The sequence below is a fragment of the Drosophila mauritiana genome, chromosome X (genome assembly GCF_004382145.1).
Source record: "Drosophila mauritiana strain mau12 chromosome X, ASM438214v1, whole genome shotgun sequence".
Classification (NCBI taxonomy): Eukaryota; Metazoa; Arthropoda; class Insecta; order Diptera; family Drosophilidae; genus Drosophila; species Drosophila mauritiana.
In genome coordinates this window covers 15,559,350-15,577,950 of record NC_046672.1, presented here as the reverse complement: position 1 = coordinate 15,577,950, position 18,601 = coordinate 15,559,350, and the positions used below count along the sequence as shown (strand labels likewise).

The window sequence follows — 18,601 nt, the reverse complement described above, 5'->3', positions numbered from 1 at the left end:
TTTCGTTATTTGCATCAGCAATTTCAATTCGAATTTAATTTCCGACAGAATAAAAATATGTACTATTTATTTATTTACAAGTTTTAAGTTATAAAAGGTTTCATTTCAGAATGATGGATCGGGCAGTTTCGATGCCCAGCGTCTGATAGATTTCGCAAATGTTGTTACTCCTGGTTTGGGAGGCCCACCACCACGACGTTCTGCAGACTGAGTGCCAGGCGCGCCAGCTCTGCACTTATGGTCGACGTTCGCGTGGCTTCCACACCAGTATAACGTCAAGAAGGCCCGCTTCTTATGTGGTTTTGCTTGGCACCAGATTCAGGGAACTGCAGATGGTGGGCTCAATGGGTGGCACCTGCTTGTCCTCGTGGAGTTGTAGCAACTTGAAGATGCCAGTGCCAATGCACGCTGGCATTCCCAGGATAATGCGCTCCGAAACCCCATTGATGGCATCCGTCTGGCCGTAGTAAGCCGCATCGAACAAGTGGTCCGCCGTCTTCTCAAACTGACGTGGCAAAAAAGAAGTACATTAATATACAGAGGTGGTCAAAAGTATTTACACAACGAGCTTTTTTTTCAATTGTCAACTAATTGAAAAAAAAGCTCGTTGTGTAAATACTTTTGACCACCTCTGTACATACGTATGGCTTAGCAGAGTGAAATCTATCCTTACCGATGCCAAATTGAAGACACTCTCACGCATTTTGGCCAAGCCATGTCGCGTGATACCCAACACCTCGCCACGCGCCGTCATTTGGCTGGCCAGGAGCATGATATGGCGCCAATCGACGCTCATACCGTGGCCCTCCATCACCTCGGTGATCTCGCTCATAATGATGGTTCGGGCAGCTTCGATGCCCAGCGTCTGATAGATTTCGCAAATGTTGTTACTCCTGGTGCGCTTGCCCACCACACCGTACGTGGCGATGACATCGCGAAGTCCATAGCCCTCAATGCACAGCTTGTACGTGGGCGGCTGCCGTGCATCATCGACAGCAATGACGGCACGATTGATGTTTGGCAGGCCCGCCACCACGACGTTCTGCAGACAGAGCGCTAGGCGCGCCAACTCTGCATTTATGGTCGACGTTCGCGTGGCTTCCACACGAACCACAATGCGCGATTGGCTGGCCACAACCTCCACCTGCGTCGGCTTGACGCGCATACGCGACTTCAGAATGCTGAATACAATTGTGTCCAGATCAATGTGTAGGCCGAGTAGCTTAATTCTGGCCATATCGACACCGATCGCCAGGTAGCAGCTGTATGGTCCGCATACGACTTCAACGTACGAGGACAGCTCCGCCAAAGTGGTTTTCTCAATGCGCGCCTTGACTTGTCGCGCAAACTCCATGCTATGGCAATTCTCCAGCTCGGCAGTTATGATTGGCGTCGATATGGTTTTCGTCGCATTGATAATCTCCACAATACGTGGTACGCCCTGGGTGATGTTCATCGATGCGACACCAGCGAAATGGAACGTCTTGAGCGTCATCTGGGTGCCCGGCTCGCCAATACTCTGCGCAGCAATGGCGCCCACCGCTGTGCCAGGCTCGGTAACAGCTCGGTTGTATCGATCATTTATCCGGCGCACAAACTGCAGCAGCTGCTCGGTGGTGAGGCACTCAATCTGGTGGCACAGGTTGATACACTTCTCGTAGCGTTTCTGCAATTGCCCAATGCGCTTGGACACTGTGTTGATGTGGTTCCTGCAATGCGAAGAGCATGGTATAGAGCAGCACTTTTAGTAAACACGTTGTTGGGTTAGTTAACTCACCGCACATCCAATTTGAAATCGTCGCGGGCTTCGGCAAACTCAGGTGTTTTCAAAAGCGTTTCCAAAGCCTCAGACATTTCCTCGGCGTTAAGTGGACGATCCGTGCCCTGCGGATGCTGCGCACGCAGATTGTCATACTGATGGACTAGATCAACTGGTTTGTTGCGCGTCTCCATGGACACGGGATCCAGGCCATCGCCGCCGTAGATGGTATCCACCATCTCGTTGACAGCATTGCGCACTGTGCCGTCGTAGTGGACCACCAGGTCCTCGAGGCACTTGACCAAACGTCGCTGCAGATAACCAGTCTCGGCGGTCTTCACAGCTGTGTCCACCAAACCCTCACGACCAGCCATTGTGTGAAAGAAGAACTCCGTTGGCGTCAAGCCGGAGTAGAAACTATTCTGTACGAAACCCCTGGCCGCGGGGATCGCAGCTGCAGGAAGAGATTAGTTGCTTTAAATCGGATATATATGCTGCATTCGGCCAGACTTACAGTGCCTTTCGAAGTGGGGCAATGCACGATTCTCGAACCCATTGGGCACTCGTTTGCCACTAATGGCTTGCTGTCCCACGCACGCAATCATCTGGGATATGTTGATGTTCGAACCCTTCGAGCCGCTGAGCGCCATTATCAGTGCGCTGTTCGTGGGATGGAGCTCGGCGAAGCATGTCTTGGCAGCCTGTTCTCGGATGGCCGACAATTCCCGCAGCATGACGGACTCCAGGGTCTCCTCGGGCGTGCAACCAGGCTGGCACTGCAGTGTTCCAGCCTTGAGCAAGTCAATATACTCATTACACTTGGCGTAACCATTGTTCAGGAGCAATTCCTTGTGCTGCAGCAGTTTCTTGCTCGGCGTTACGTCGCTGATGCCAAAGGAGAAGCCGCGATTCTGCAGAAAGTAGGATGCGATCTGGAAAGGAGGTTGCTATCAGTACGCTCATCCAATGCCCAATGCAAGTCAAGTATATATAATATAGCTTTCCAAATAATACGCGTGCATATTATCTTTAATCTTTGGGCAATCAATATCTGTCGCAGGCGAACGAAATACTTTTTGATAGACCCTTGAGGCAACAGCAAAAGTTGATTAGTGTTTTCCCTTCAGATAAGACAACTGTCCATAGAAATCAGCGTTGAATACGTTATTGAGTAGCCAGATATTATAATACCCTTGGAAAGAGTACTCCTCTATGGTCGGTAGCTCGGCCATGCAAAGTGCAATAAATACTTACAAAAAGAAAAAAGTGGCAAGAAGTAAATGTTCCCAGAAACAATAGTCACAAATTACTTTTCCAAATGCCCATGTTCGTAGAAGTAATTAAAAATCGGTATTAATAACAATGGAATTAGCGAGATACCACGACCTACGTGGAAATTACTTAGTTAGCTCTTAATCTTATCAGAAAGTCACAATGTTAAAGAAAAATTCGCGCAAAATACAGAGATAAAAGATAACTCGATCGAGTCCCTTGACTCATTTAATTGAGAAGCGTGAAATTGAAGTCGACTTCCGACAGAGCACAAGACATGGCGCTGAATAGCGAGCGATCCTTGATGCTGGTTCTACTGGCTGCCATCTCCGTCGTTGGCCAACCATTCGATCCTGCCGACAATTCCCCGATGAAAATAGTGAGTCGTGCGCCGCATCGCTGGCCAATGCCCAGAATTTGAGTGTGTAAGCTTCAATAGTTGCGTTTCAACAGGATAATCGCATAGTGTCGGGAAGCGATGCGAAATTGGGCCAGTTTCCCTGGCAGGTCATACTGAAGAAGGATGCCTGGGATGATTTACTTTGCGGAGGATCAATCATATCGGACACCTGGGTGCTCACGGCGGCCCATTGCACAATAAACCAAAACTCCATCTTCCTCATGTTCGGCACTGTGCAGCTGTTCAACCCGAATGCCCTGAACATGACGTCCAGCAATATCATAATCCATCCGGACTACAATGACAAATTGAATAACGATGTCTCGCTGATCCAACTGCCAGAACCACTGACATTCTCGGACACCATTCGGCCCATACAACTGGTGGGCCAGTCGGCGGATTCGATAGATTTTGTGGGCAGCCTGGCCACCATCGCTGGATTCGGTTATACGGAAGATGAGTACCTGGACAGCTCGGAAACCCTGTTGTATGCCCAAGTCGAGATCATTGACAATGCGAACTGTGTGCCCGTCTTTGGTGAATATGTCGTAGTGGACTCGACCATGTGTGCCAAAGGATTCAATGGTAGCGACATGTCCACTTGCTCCGGCGACTCTGGCGGTCCTCTCATTACGTACAACAAAACCAACCAACAATGGATACAAATTGGCATCAACTCATTCGTCGCCGAGGATCAATGCACCGCCCGGCTACCATCTGGATACGCACGGGTCTCGTCCTTCCTCGGCTTCATTGCAGACAAAACGGGCATTGTTGTATGAAATAGGCACTGACTTCAATAAAAGCATTTACACTGCGCGTCACCAGGATAGCGCCCCTTGAGCAAACATTTTTGATGTAAGATATTTACAAAACTGTTTAAGCAAGAGGTTTGGTAATTTTTTTTCATGTTTCGGAATTCAGGAAATTATTGAAACAATTAGCTGTGGCCCCATAAATCCATCAAATGACACCAAATAAGTAGAAACAAGGTAAGCATACAAAAGAAACGTGTCATACGAACCCTCGCCAGTCGCCACATGGCCTTGGTGGCATGCAATTCGCCAAAGTCTCTTAGCAGCAAGTAAAAGATGCACTGTTTGGTGCCCGAACCCATGGTGGCCTTATCCATGACGCCGCACATCAGCTCCGAGTTACGTATATGAATCCCTGGCCATAGAGCAAATACAATTTAGCATGGAACTTGTAATTCTGAATATAATCAACTACTCACAGGAATCATTGCTGCAGAGATCCTTGTTGCCCGTGTAGTTGCGACCCTTGTTGACCATATTGAGACGCACTTGGGAGTCGTCATTGGGACGCATTAGCAGGCTGAACATTTGCTTGCCCGTCCACAGACGACGCGGCTTGAGAAGTGCGGGTGGTGGCAGCTTTATGTGCATCGTCGAGTCTTCGTTGGCCAGAAAGCAGGCGGCCAACTGCATGGCCTCCTCTTTGGTGAGAAAGACCTCCTTTTGCGTGAGCAAATAGCCGCCGGTAATGAAGTCCTGTGTGGCGGCAATCAGAATCTCACCGTTCTTTGGCGTCACCAGGTTCGACTGGTTGCCCATCAGAATGAGTGCTTCGGCTCTGGCCTCCTCCGTTTGTGGCAAGTGTAGATTCATTTCATCGCCGTCGAAATCGGCGTTGTATGGCGTACAGGCACACTCATTGAAGCGGAATGTCCTCTGCGGCTGCACTTTGGCCCGATGGCACATAATGGACATCTTGTGCAGCGACGGCTGGCGGTTAAACAGCACGATATCTCCGTCGCGCAGATGTCGTTCCACGACATCGCCGCACTTCAGCTCCTGCGCCACCTTCTCACGATTGCCGTAGGCAAGGTACTTCTTAAAGCTCGATCCTCGCTGCTGCACATAGTTGGCGCCCGGGTGCATGCTTGGCCCGTTGCGCACCAGTTCCCTCATGTGCCTTATATTGGCTGGATTCACGCGCTCGGGGTATGTGAGAATCTTGGCCACGCGCACTGGTACTCCAACCTGGTTGATCATCAAGTTGGGATCTGGTGAAATGACAGTGCGTCCGCTGAAATCCACTCTCTTTCCCGATAGATTACAACGAAAGCGTCCCTGCTTTCCCTTCAAACGCTGTACGATTCCGCGCGTCGTCTTCTTTGGAGCCATATTAATGGGGATTCCGCTGATCTCACTGTGGAAATACAGGGCGACATGAAGTTGCAGAAAGTCCCAATCCTCGTGTATCAGCTCGATCTTTCCCCCGGTGGCCATGTGACGCTGAATTACATCATTGATGAGCAGAATTTCACTCTGTTTCATGGTCAGATCGTCCTCCGTGGTGCCGGCCTTTACTTCGGACAAAACCGACGGACGGATGCATGCGGGCGGCACAAATACGCGGGTGACAATCAAGTGCTTTGGATGAGCATCGTGCGAGCACATACCCAGCAGGGCCACATCTCGCTGGGGTATCTGTTCGAAGAGGTCGAGCACCATGAGTGGGGTCAGCTCCTCGGCTGTGCTGTAATTGCCCAGCGTTGAGTTGAGGTCACGATTCGCCTGGGTGGAGTGCAGCATCTCGTTCATGTTGCTGGTGAAGAGCAAGTCCATTTTGCGTCCCTTGTACGGATCGTGGAGGATTTTCAGGAGACCCGGCCCCTTCTTAACGCCACCATTTGGCGAGCCACAATGCGGGCATTTGGTTACCTTCTTGGCCTTGGCCAACATTTGCACATGCAGCGCCTTCTTGCCCAAATACGAGAAGTTCGGGTTGTGCAGCTTCTTCTCGTACAACTGCCGGTCCTCGGGCTTGAGCATCACATGGGCACAGACCTTGCAGATCATCTGCAGTATGTTGATGGTGGAACGAAAGTGGCCGATGTGAAAGACCGGCAGCGCCAGATCCAAGTAGCCAAAGTGCCCGATGCACTCGTTCAAGCCCTGTCCGCAGGTGTCGCACATGGCATCCTTGGTGCTGATGCCCATCCGGCGATCCAGGACGCCGTAGGGCACCGGCTGCCGCTGGGCCTGGTAAAGATTCTTCGAGATAATCCGTACCAGAGCCTCCTGTTGGATTTCATCGGCGCCGCTGATTCCGAACTGCACATGTGAACTGAAGGTGTATCGGTTAATTTCTGTTATTCACTTCGCTTGGGGGCGCAACTTACATCTTTTTGTTCAGCGCAGATGCGCGAAACTGCTCCTTTGGCATGGTTCCAATTGGACAATTGTGCTCGCCTAAATAATTAATACAATTATAATATAAATAAATAAATAACCGGCACGATGCTTAAGAAGTTTGATTTAGTGTGACCGCTTCGCGGCTCCACACTCGATTTCCATACCGCGGATATATCGATATACGATGGCAGTGTGACCCACGTGCGTGGCGGAACAACGGATTGGAGCTGCGATTTACGCCAATAAGAATAATAACTGTGGAGAGGGGTCGTTCAAAAATCCAATAAGCTTTATTTCAAATGAGATTCCATTTAACAAGAAGCTCGGTAAAATTCCTACATACATATAATGAGACAAATAAGAAACTTGACCATCTGAGGTCTTATTCGATTTAGTTTTGAATAAAACCTTTTAAACAAGTTGCAACCAACTCTGCATATATAAAATTAGTTATTTTTTTTTATTTCAAAACAAACAATTAGGTTTCTATAATACCTTAAGCACTAAAGTTATTCGTTTTCATACGTTATTGACTCGCTTTTGAAGTTGTGCAACTGTTCGTACCACAAATCATCCCCATCTTGCTGTGGCTCGCCGTAAAACGTTGGGAACGGCGGAGCTTCCTTATTCTTTCGGAATGGCAAGATGGTATCGTATATGTAGACCAGACCGCCGGTGGGGCCGGCCACTGAGCTGCCTTGCACCCACATAACATTGTACTTGGTGTTAATGCGCCACACGCGCAGGCCCTTTATGATGCGCCACCGGTTTCCCATATGTCCCGGCATCTTTGTGCCTGGCCAGACGCGACCCTTCTCGCCACCACCGCCAATGTTGCCGGCACGTCGATGAGTTTTTGTCACACCGTGCGATGCTGGCATGCCCTTGAATCCGTGTCGCTTGACAACACCCTGGAAGCCGTGGTCAACTCTGCAAAAGATAGGTAGAGTACGTATAACCAGGGTTTCCAAGAATCCTCTTTAGTTTTTAGACGTATATACTTACGTTTTGCCGCGAACATCGACAAAGTCACCAATGCGAAAGTGGTTGACAGTTAGTGGAGTGCCTGGCGCCAGTTGGGCCTCTGGAGAGACGATGAAACGGGCCAGATTCTTCTTGGGGAGCACACCCGAGTTGCGGAAGATGCCCGCGTACTCTTTGGTCAACAGAGCTGGGTTCGTGGTCTCGGAGCCAACGAGAATGCAGCCGCGCTTGTGCAGGTTGGCTACCTTGGGAACTTGGGCAGGTAAATACTCTTCCGGAGGAATGTATTTAATGACATGGTTGTCGGCGATTTGCAGCAGCGTGGTGCGAATCCTCTCGCCATTCTTTAGCCACAGCGGGTACTGGCCAATTTTGCGCGCTATAACGCCGCATCTTCGCAAATTCGGAGTCCACACAGCCTCATTGGCGGTTGGGGCTTCGGTCTTGACCAAACTATCCTTGATAACTGCCGGAACGCCAAAGTTATTGGTGCCCACTTCGTTGACGAACTGCTTGTTCTCCGCCGTCATCAAGTCGTTGTATTTCTGTTGCAATGTAACGCAAATTAGTGGTTTGTTTATAGATAAAATGATATATGCCACATACTGTGATTTCCTTGCGCAGAAACCATTGGGGATTCCGCAGTCGAGGTCTGCTCAAATGGCCCTTATCGCGCACCTGCGTAACCAAAACACTGCAATTGCCACTGAGCCTGAATGGAGAAACCAGAATTTACTAAATGGCCACTATAGCAACGATAAGTGTACCCACCGGAGGCCCAGAAATTGATTAATAACGCTCCGCATCATACTTATATAATATATTTTAACAATGCATAAAAACGAGCCGGTGCGGAATAACCAAAAGAGCTGTCAAAACATCGGCCACAGTATCGATATCAGCGATATTTGGGGCACGGTTGCTCGACCATCGATTATATCTGGTTCGATTGCATATGCTTTTATACCGTTTCCCATTGGGGTAGTGGAAACATGATGTGAAACTTCCATTATCGCAACTATGTAAATCAGAAATTGTAGTTTTTAATAAATTTGTAACATTTGTAATAAAGTTGGTAATGATTTCACCGCTCTCTACTGTTCATTATTGTTCATTGACAGAATAGTTGATTACCAGTTTGTGCTAAGCTATGCATGCTGCAAACTATAAACGCTTAATAAACATTTAATATCTATTAAAGAAGTTTTAGCGCTTAAATTTTGTTTTCTGTCACTGAAAGTTTGTGAAAGAGAGGGAGTAATGCGTTGAAATGCGAACAAGTAAGTAACAGGTGGTTGTTGGAACGCATGAGAATTAGATGGAACGGCAAAAGCTTATGGACACTCCAGCAAATGTTAGTGGCGCGGTGGAGACAGAGTATTTGGTGCGCTTAACAGCACAGTTAATATGCCTAACAGCACGTTCAGATAACTTGTGTATTTTTATCAGACCTACATTAATTTTTTTTTTTTCTAATCGGAGATTTAACAGTCAAAGTAATATATATATATTGTGGTGCATTTAGAATACAATGAAACGAAATATGCAATTGATGCTGAATAATATCGCGTAATTGATGCGAAACGCGCGACACGGCACGGCCAATTTGCGTTCTTCGATCAGAGCAACATTAGATATTGGGAAATTACTCATACACTAATGTTTACTCTGTGAGTAATTTTAACACGGGCACAAATGTGTGTGCGGTTGCGGTACGCGAAAAACTACCGACGGTTGCCTTTCGTAACTAAGAGCATTTATTTTTGTACAAGTGAATTCCAATGGGCTAAAGTCATGAAAAGTGTCTAAACACGAGCCCCTCGACGATTCGTTTATAAGGATTTGATTTATTTATTTATTTGTGATTCCATTGCATTGCGTATGTATGTGTGCTGGTGTGTATCTACGTATATGTATGCTGATATATATATATTATTTAGTTTTTTTAAACAACTACATGCATGCGAAATAAACAAAGGATTTGGTGCTGCAGTTGATTTTCATCCCAGGGGTATGTCCGATATCGAAATTATGGTGTTAGTGGCCTCGCAACCTGTTTTAAGATCGAATGTTTACATATGTACATCGAAATTTAACAAGTTTATGCAAAAAAAAAGAAGAAACGATATAAACTCTCGCCCACCCCTCCCTTCATCGCATTCTTATGCACATAGTGTTGTAAAGTGCGCATATGAGTTATTTATCAGTAAGCGAACATAAACTAAAGTTATTTTTAAATAACAAATGTACACAACATACAAATACAGGCGGTGCACATCTGTATGTATGCAAGTATGCCTGTACATACATAGCTGCATGCAACAACTTTAAGCGGGCTTAACTGTAAAAAAAAACCGATAAGATAATTTAAAACGGGGAATGTTTAACTGTTTTTTAAGCTTCCAAAAATCCAGCATAAGTTCGTATTCAACAGGTATTAAGGTATATCTAGCGAAAATACATAGCAACAGCTGTGTGTTTTACTCGTTGCGCATTCCATCAGTGGAAACTCGCCAGCAAAATTTCCCATGATCTTGAATTGCACTTTCTGAACTCGACTTTAAATAAGTACATACATACATATATATTGCATTATTTCAATGCCTACCATATTCATATAGCCGTTGAATATATTATCTATCGCTTAGTTATCAAGGATTTTTAAAGTTGTTGTAGTCAAAGAAAGTGAAAACAGGTGATTAACTGGTTATCAGTAATCAATGGTCCTACGAGCCGGATAAAAGTACTTTGCGAATTTTAATGGAAACTACTCAATTATTGCGTAAAGGGTATATTTTTTGTGAATTGTTTTTAGTTGGAGTGATATACATTTATCTGCGTCACTTGGGCCTGGAAGCCACTAAAATTTGTTTAAAATATTTATTGATAAAGCGATTATTTCTGAGAATTCTCCGTGCCTGCGCCTATCTATCTTAAGATCTGATAAGAAAGAAATCTGACAATGTAGTACAGAGGCGTATGTAAGCAACTTTATGATTTAAATATACCCATAAATAAATAGCATTCAAAGTGTATTTTCCGTTTCGCTTTCGCAATTTTTATTGAACATGATTTTCAATTGCAAAGTCGGTTTTGCATTTATGTAATGGCGACGACTTATCAGCCTGTGGCTGGTTTCACTGTGATAGGAAAGTGTTCGCAAGTGTATTTAAACTTGTTTTTGGTAAACGCTTGTATATGTTTGCGAAAGATAAGAAATTTACTAGAGTGTGGGTCTTGCTCGGTACACAGACGATAAGAAATAAACAATAGTCCGTTCTTGATGAAAGTTAGTCGTTGACTGCCCACATTTTATCGTCGCACATCGTTTCAAATTATCTTTTTATATAATCTCATCAGTTTACATTGCGGATCTGCTCTTATTTTCGAAATTTCACAGTTTACGAGTTTATCGAATGGGGAACCGCCCTTAATTCAAAATCACTAATGCCAGAATACACATAATACATAATGGACATCACTTGCTAATTATTGGTTAATTTAGGCTATTAAGTATTCCAGTGATTGCTATATACTCAATATATCGTTTTAAAGCCACACAAAGCAATGGGTTCTCTTAAAGAGAGAATGCAAGTTCTTTAATACAAGGTTGATAAGAAAAAAAAAGAAAGGGAATCGAGTGAATCACGCTTTAAGATCAATTAACTACTAACAGTTAACTACTAACAGCTAAAAAAACATTTCCCAGTAACTTGGCGTATTCTTTGGCCAGTCAGCCGCAATGCAAGTTGTGCGCAATTAACTCCACCTGTTGTTCAAAAACATATCTTATATCTGTTGTCTTTGCAGGAAGAATTACCAATATGCATCATCCACCAACTGATAAAACAGTATTTGGCTTGAATAGTAAATATATATAAAAGGAGCGCGATTCCAGCTGTAAATGTTGCAAGCACCGCAGTTTTCTCGCAGTCGCCCGGCAAATCTACACAATATCACAATATATCAGTCTCTGCGAATGCGCTTAACCCTGTGGACATTGGAAATTGGCATCGAAGCAAAAGCCTAAATACAACCGAAACTGAAAATCACAGCAAATATTCAAATTCAATATTATTAAAAGCAAACGCAAACATCATGGGCGGCGGCAAAAATGTACGCCGCGGCTTGGAGCCTCTGGAGTTCGAAGAATGCATCGTCGACAGTCCGGACTTTCGCGAAAATTTGAATCGACATGAAAAGGAACTGGACCACACTAGTCATCAAATAAAACGAATTATCAAAGAGGTCAAAGATCTTATGAGTGCGGCGAAGAGTAAGTGCAATCCATTTAGCCGGTGGGCGTAAAATGTGTATTAAAGTAAACAAAAATGATTTATAACTAATTTGAACTTGCAAATTTAACATTATTCCAACTACATAAGTTCGATCCGTTCATATTATTACGAATCTTGTGGTTCTTCTGATTTCCCATCCCCGGTATACTCCAAACAGGCGTTGAATTCGGGTCCAAGCGTCAGGCGCTTTAGGTAATCTTGATATTCCTTTAGCGTTATGAAATGCATATTTGGACACAGCGGGGTCACCTGCCGATGGTAGTCACAGGTATGATCCTGTATCCAATGGCGTGACTCCTTTATCTTCACCTCCTTGAACTCCAATTGCGTCTTGAGTACACTCGGATCGTTGCGCACGCTTATGAGCAAACTGCTTTCGAACACTGCGTCCCGCAAATGTTGGACGACGCCGGGCGACTTGCTAAACTCCTTTAGAATGTCAATGAAATGGGGCGTCTCCTGGAGTTCCTCTCCTCTGATCTTCTTTAGCATGATTGGCGGCATGAAGCAGTAGCGAATTTGATTCAAAACCGGATAGGTACTCGAACGTCGTTCCGGCCAAAGATGCGCTAGCCACATTAAGGCGGAATATAAAAGCTGTGGATACATATATCACGGTTATACTTCTAGGTAGTTAAACAGATATATAGATATAGATATAGATATAGGACTTGCCTCCATTTCCGAATTGACTGCCAGAAAGTTGGACTTGAGTATGCTGCAAATTTGCATTTCGTTGAGGCACAGGAATTCCCGAGTCGATGCGGCTGGCAAAATTGAAGTGGAGATGCGTCCCACAAGCTTATCGAATACATCCGACAAATTGGTGGCTGCCCGTAAATTAAACAATTGGCTAAACGCAGCGATCTCAAAAGATGCACACCCATCCAGGTTCGCCCAACAGGCCTCGAGTAGCTCGGGTATGTCCAGGAAGTAAGCGGCCCTCAAAATGTCGTCCATATCGCACGGATTCACCTCGGCATCTGTGGATATCATCCATAGATATGCCTCGCTGAATCCCTTCGGGCTCAAATCATTCGACTTGAAGACAACATTTTCAATGTCCTCCTGCAATATTTTCAGCATTCGTCTTGAGTAAATACAAAGTATGATAGTGTGGCAGACGAAGACGCGTTCCTGAACAGTGACTAGTACATCCGCAGCCTCGTATCCCTGGATGAACGGTATCAGGTATTCAACTGCCGGCTCATCGCGGTCTATTTTGATAATCTTGGACTGATCCGGATCTTTCTTCCGTTCTGGTATACTTTTTGCAAAATTCACAAATGACTGTTCCAAGTGAGAAAGCCTTTGGCGTTTCGTAACATTATTGAAATGAGCATATGGACAGTGGGAATGCATTAGCTTACTTTCGTTTAGGAGCAGACCTCCTCTTCTTCTCCAAAAAGGCCTTCGTATTATACATGTTTCTTTCGTTTTTGTATATCTGTGCTGTATTTATGAGGTGCGAAGTGAGGCGAGGCTGCCTAGTTTGTTTTGTTCATTGACGTAAATTGATGTTTTCCTTTTGCTTTCATATTTATTTCAATGGCTTATCAAATTGCATTTAAATACTCTTTCAGTGCTGTCCACTCGAATGAAACAATTGGCCATTTTACTTAACGATTTTAACTTTGAGTGCATTGGCACTGCTCAGACCGACGATGAGAATGTCATTTGTGAAAGCCTGAAGCGATTTGGTGCTATAATTGGCAATATTGAAGATGAGCGCGAAAAAATGGTAAGTTGGCTGGTTTGGTTTCCAAATTCGTGACAATCTGAACAATCTATTAACAATTGCCAACTAGCTAACGCTCGCCGATAAACATATTATTGAGTCACTGGAGGATTTTCGAAAAAAGCAAATCGGTGGCGTCAAAGAAAACAAAAAGAAATTTGATAAAAAGACGGAGAAATTTTGTCAATCGCAGGAGCGTTTCCTCAATATGTCAACCAAAAAGCCCGAAAACACAATACAGGAGGTAAGTTATTTCAAATTCAATGCAATTGCCATCGAATAGCTATAGTTTACACGCCGAACTTGTTGTGCAACGTAAAAATAATAGATATAGAAAGGTTTTTTGAAACACTTCACTTTGAAATGGCATAGTTCTATGAATAAATAGTTGTACTACTTGTAATTTAGTGCTATAGTATTAATGTTAATACAATTTCTTTCTTTGCAGGCTGACGCCAGCTTGGGAATGCATGAACGCGAGTATATCCAGGAGTCGCTGAGCTATGTGCTGCGCATCCAGGAAGTGCAGGAACGAATCAAATTCGAATTTGTCGAAATATTGCTCGCATTTATCTCTGGCTGGCTGGTTTTCTACCACACGGCGCACGAACAGGCGGAGGATCATCGCGACTATCTGCAGGATTTGAGGCACAAAGTGCAAAAAGTAGGCGAACATTCGTTTTCCATTGTGATATATCGAAATAACGCTACCCATTACTTTTAGACTCGGGAAAATTTCGAGGAGGCACGCGAAAAAGTGACTGAATTGAAAACAAAGTATATGGAAAAGCGCACAGTAAGTTGATACACCACATTGTATACGCTTGAAAAGATTCTAATACTTTGTGTTAACAGAAGCCCGAGGAAATTTTTACAAAACGTGGCTACCTATTTCTAATGGAGAAAAGTACGTGTTTTCAACGATTGTTTCAATCGCACATAAAAGCTTTATTTCTTTTCTGATCGAGAGCTGCCTTGTTTGCAGAGATTGTTTATTTATTATTACAATTATCATTTTGATTATGCGGTCTTGTTGAGCCGATAATAATTGATAGCCCATTGATAATAATATGTAAAGAATATAATATCTTTATAACTCTTGTAGTAGTCTTTTTGTGCTTGCCTATCTATCTGCCAAACAAACAAACACAAACAATGTAATAATAACGAAATTCGCTGCATACAACTAATTTACTCATTGCGAACGAATCATAGGTTCCATTCTGAAAATCTCCCTTTTAGAGCCATTCAAAGCCACCTGGACAAAATACTATTGTACATTCAAGAAGCAAAAGCGCGAGTTCACCATGCTCCAGTTCAACCAGATGAATCACAACTTCACGAGACCCGAGGCGCGTGACGACGAGAAACTGACGCTGTTCTCCTGCCAGCGACGGGCATCTGAGTTCGAGAAGAGGTTCTGCTTCGATTTGACCTTCAAGGAGAAGCCGGGCGTCGTCTACACATTTCAGGCATTGAGCGAAAAGGATCATCGCTATTGGATTAGCGCCATGGATGGCACGGAGCCGGTAAGTAGTCAATACTACTTCTTAACTAAATACCTCGTTTAAATTCATTAATCCTTTTCATGCCAACACAGACATATCTGGCTCCCGGCAAAATCAAAGTCAGCGAGGCATACCATCTGGATGAAGCCGGATTCATGTTCATCCGCAGATGCATTCAAGTATTAGAGATTCGAGGCCTGGAGGATGAAGGCATATACAGAAAGAGCGGCGTTGGAACCAAAATCAGCAAGCTGCTGGCACTGGGCCTCAATCAGAAGGAGAGCGACGATGTCTTCGTCGACGACAAGTATCGCGATCTGATGGAAAGCAACACCATAGCTAGCGCCCTGAAAATGTATCTTCGAAATCTGAATGAGCCATTGATGACGTATCAATACCATAGTGATTTCATTGAGGCAGCAAGTAAGCATTTCAACTAGCAACATTCTTTATGCACACAGTCCAAATGGGTATTGCGTATTTTCAGAGCAAGAAACCCTCAATCAGCGCGTGAATGAGGTGCACAAGCTGGTCTACAAGTTGCCACAGCCCAATTTCCAGATGCTCGACATGGTTATTTGTCATCTGACTGAGTGAGTAACGCTGCAGGAAATGAATGGTGATAGCTTATGCAGTACTATATATATACTATATATTTATATTCGCAGCGTTTCGCGCAAGTACGAGAAGAACAAAATGTCCGTATTTAATCTGGGCGTGGTGTTCGGGCCAACTTTGTTGCGTCCTCGAGAGGAATCAGTTGCCGCCATATTGGATATTAAGTTTAATAATATCGTCATCAACATTCTAATTGATAACTACGAGAGGATATTCAAGAACAAGCCCAGCGCCGACATCAAGTTGCCGGACGCGACGAAGGCGCCCAGCATCATGTACCCCAGTCGCAGCAGTCCACCGACCAGAATGCCGCGAGCCTCTCAAATCGGCAAGGCCGCTTCTACGGGTGCCATGGGTAGCAGCGGTAATACAGCCGGCAATCCGATGTTCTTGAATCAGCAGAAAATCTATCGTGAGCCGATCTATGTGAGCAAAACCAATTGCACCGAGCCCACAATGTCATCCAGCCTGCAGAATATTCCGAATGGCGACAACTATGCCCTTGGCTCCTCGAACGCCATGAATAGCTCGGGCGGTGCTCAATGCATATCCCTGTCGCCGCCGATGCACATGCTGAACGGCATACTATCGCCGACCATTGGCAGCATCAATAATCTGCACACAATATCGAAAAATGAGGCCAGCACACGACGCTACGTGCCCAGTTCGTGCACCGACACTGAGATCGCGCCCGATTATGGTATTATAGGTGCCAACAACGGCGGTGTGACGCTGCAATCGCATCACGCCGTGCCGGTCAGTAGCACGAGTAACTTTCGACATCCCGAGTACCTGATGACCACGGCCAATCCAGTTACTCAGTCGGGCTCCAGTAGCCACATATATACGAACACGTCTAGTGCTGGTGCCAACGCAAGCAATCGGATTAGTCTAAGCAATGTATCCCCGCCAAATACTGCAATGCGCAAGGAGCGATTCCTGGGCAGCGCCAGTGGCCCGCAGCAGCATCCGCCCGTTCAACGGGGTCTGCACTCGTATGGCCAGACAAAACACTATTCACCCCTAATGCCAACGTCAACATCCAGCTCCAACGACAGCGTATGTGATTCACTATCTTCCAACAACGGCCTGGGCATCACCATTGTGGCCAATAGTGGCAACAGTGGGAATGTCGCCCAGCACTTGAGCACACGGAACACCAATGACTATGCGCTGATAACGTCGCAGAATTCATCGCTGTCGCCGCATCTTGGACCCACCTGCGACGAGGTCGTCACGGCCACAACATTGCCCTCGGTTAGTTTAAGCTGTGGTGGCGGTGGTGTTGGTGGTGGCACCGCCAGCGAAAGCACCGAATATCCGCCTAGTAAAATGCATCGTAATCGTGACATTAACCAAATAAAACGTGATTTGTCAACGGGCACGGCGTGAGTATACAATTTAATATGGGTTCTAATTGCAAGTTAATCCCCTGAAACCTGTTGCTTTCTTCCTACAGTCGTGTGCGCACACTCTATGCTTGCATGGGAGAAAGCGAGGGCGAGCTTTCTTTCGAGCCCAACCAAATAATAACCAATGGTGAGTTCGGAGAGCAGAGAGTGCAAGATTCGTTATTGACTATGATTTCACCGCTTACAGTTCGTTACTCCCACGAACCCGGCTGGCTGCAGGGCACACTAAATGGGAAAACAGGACTCATTCCGGAGAACTATGTGGAACATTTGAAGCCGCACCATTAGAATTTGGGTGCGATGAGGAGTTCGTGGAGTTCGCAACTATTTCGTGCATTCGTCGGTAGATACAATTAATAAGGAGAGGAGAGTTAGGAAATCTAAACAATAATCGTTGTGTAAAAACTAATTTTGATTATGTGTACCCATGGGGGATTTACATGAGCTGCATTTTATTTTATGCTGGAAACCAGGAAACCACAATCTTACCTTATAAATATGTTAACCTTTATAATACCATGACCATACAATGTACTTATTTTTAATTATTTAATAAGGAGTATAAACTCAGTGCAACTGCAAAGATTTATTTACTAATTGTTACGCTCTTCATTTGTTGCTTATTTATACATAATTCGCGTAATTTGTGCAAAAATGAATTACAACGTATCTAATATCTACTACATATACAAATGTATAAAAATAAATAGCAGTGCTTCGCTCACTTTTAAAATGTAAACATTAAACTGAAGTCTGCCATATACCATATCAAAAAAAAAATAATAATGATAATAAATATTTTCTTAGCAAGGCAAAGAAAACGTAGAATGTTGAAATGGTTGTTTTACTATTCACTTTTGGGCGTTTTTTTTTTATCACAAGTTGCCTTTTTTTTGGTAAAAATTGGCAAAAAATTTCAAAAAAATAGAATTTCCATTTTTGAGTACAGTTCAATTGCGAATAAAATTACGAGCTCATCGAGGTATGACATTCCATATTTGGATCATTATAACCAATCTTATGACAAAAAATTGATTATTTTATGAAATCAAGCTAGCCCAAAAATTCGATATTTCCGTGGATTTTTTAAATTCTAACTTGGCTAAAAATTGACATATAGCTAATAGAACAACCGCTTTGTGCTAATAAACATTATTAACTATCCTTGCCACTTTTGCAACAATTTATTTTTGAATTAATCACTTTGTGAGGGTTATCATCATCAAAATTTGCAATGTCGAGATAAAGCGTTTTAGCAAAAATAACATCAATATGCTACAACAATTCAAAAAGTTTTCACTTCAAAATTTTCTAAAGCAGCCGCCGTTTACTTTGCACAAAGCAATTAAATGTATGTGCATAAATAAACGTATTTCAAAACGCAAATTTATTCTATTCAAACAAATGTTTGCACTGCGACCCCGCAAAAAGCATTCAAAATCGAAAAGAAA

General features: G+C 44.3%; 5 protein-coding genes across 9 annotated transcripts; 2 read left to right on the top strand and 3 right to left on the bottom strand.

The window, feature by feature from the left end:
- Positions 1-38: 38 nt before the first annotated feature.
- Positions 39-6,725, bottom strand: LOC117147311 (DNA-directed RNA polymerase III subunit RPC1). Of its 2 annotated transcripts, XM_033314158.1 has the most exons (8): positions 6,580-6,725; positions 4,666-6,524; positions 4,456-4,601; positions 2,274-2,691; positions 1,778-2,213; positions 674-1,709; positions 264-505; positions 39-188 (listed from the first exon to the last, which is right to left on the bottom strand). In XM_033314158.1, exons 1-7 carry the CDS (start codon positions 6,621-6,623, stop codon positions 293-295), a joined length of 4,152 nt encoding a protein of 1,383 aa, XP_033170049.1. In that variant the 5' UTR covers positions 6,624-6,725; the 3' UTR covers positions 39-188; positions 264-292. The 2 variants fall into 2 exon arrangements, with proteins under 2 accessions (XP_033170049.1, XP_033170048.1); XM_033314157.1 differs by having other exon boundaries at positions 39-505.
- LOC117147312 (brachyurin) lies at positions 3,001-4,279 on the top strand. The gene is made up of 2 exons (XM_033314159.1): positions 3,001-3,410; positions 3,485-4,279. The coding sequence occupies exons 1-2, from the start codon at positions 3,309-3,311 to the stop codon at positions 4,211-4,213; spliced, it is 831 nt and encodes a 276-aa protein (XP_033170050.1). The 5' UTR covers positions 3,001-3,308; the 3' UTR covers positions 4,214-4,279.
- Positions 6,726-7,055: 330 nt separating the features above from the next.
- Positions 7,056-8,465, bottom strand: LOC117146431 (39S ribosomal protein L3, mitochondrial). The gene is made up of 4 exons (XM_033312638.1): positions 8,348-8,465; positions 8,183-8,288; positions 7,598-8,121; positions 7,056-7,522 (listed from the first exon to the last, which is right to left on the bottom strand). The coding sequence occupies exons 1-4, from the start codon at positions 8,383-8,385 to the stop codon at positions 7,102-7,104; spliced, it is 1,089 nt and encodes a 362-aa protein (XP_033168529.1). The 5' UTR covers positions 8,386-8,465; the 3' UTR covers positions 7,056-7,101.
- A 586-nt stretch (positions 8,466-9,051) lies between these two features.
- Positions 9,052-17,747, top strand: LOC117146428 (rho GTPase-activating protein 26). Of its 4 annotated transcripts, none has more exons than XM_033312634.1 (13): positions 9,052-9,246; positions 11,387-11,852; positions 13,458-13,615; positions 13,683-13,856; positions 14,061-14,276; positions 14,337-14,408; positions 14,468-14,519; positions 14,828-15,141; positions 15,213-15,543; positions 15,608-15,713; positions 15,789-17,126; positions 17,198-17,277; positions 17,338-17,747. In XM_033312634.1, the coding sequence occupies exons 2-13, from the start codon at positions 11,675-11,677 to the stop codon at positions 17,436-17,438; spliced, it is 3,120 nt and encodes a 1,039-aa protein (XP_033168525.1). In that variant the 5' UTR covers positions 9,052-9,246; positions 11,387-11,674; the 3' UTR covers positions 17,439-17,747. The 4 variants fall into 4 exon arrangements, with proteins under 4 accessions (XP_033168525.1, XP_033168526.1, XP_033168523.1 ...); XM_033312635.1 differs by having other exon boundaries at positions 9,052-9,471; positions 14,855-15,141; XM_033312632.1 differs by having other exon boundaries at positions 9,052-9,471.
- LOC117146429 lies at positions 11,889-13,330 on the bottom strand. The gene is made up of 3 exons (XM_033312636.1): positions 13,245-13,330; positions 12,550-13,183; positions 11,889-12,471 (listed from the first exon to the last, which is right to left on the bottom strand). The coding sequence occupies exons 1-3, from the start codon at positions 13,298-13,300 to the stop codon at positions 11,980-11,982; spliced, it is 1,182 nt and encodes a 393-aa protein (XP_033168527.1). The 5' UTR covers positions 13,301-13,330; the 3' UTR covers positions 11,889-11,979.
- Positions 17,748-18,601: the final 854 nt, after the last annotated feature.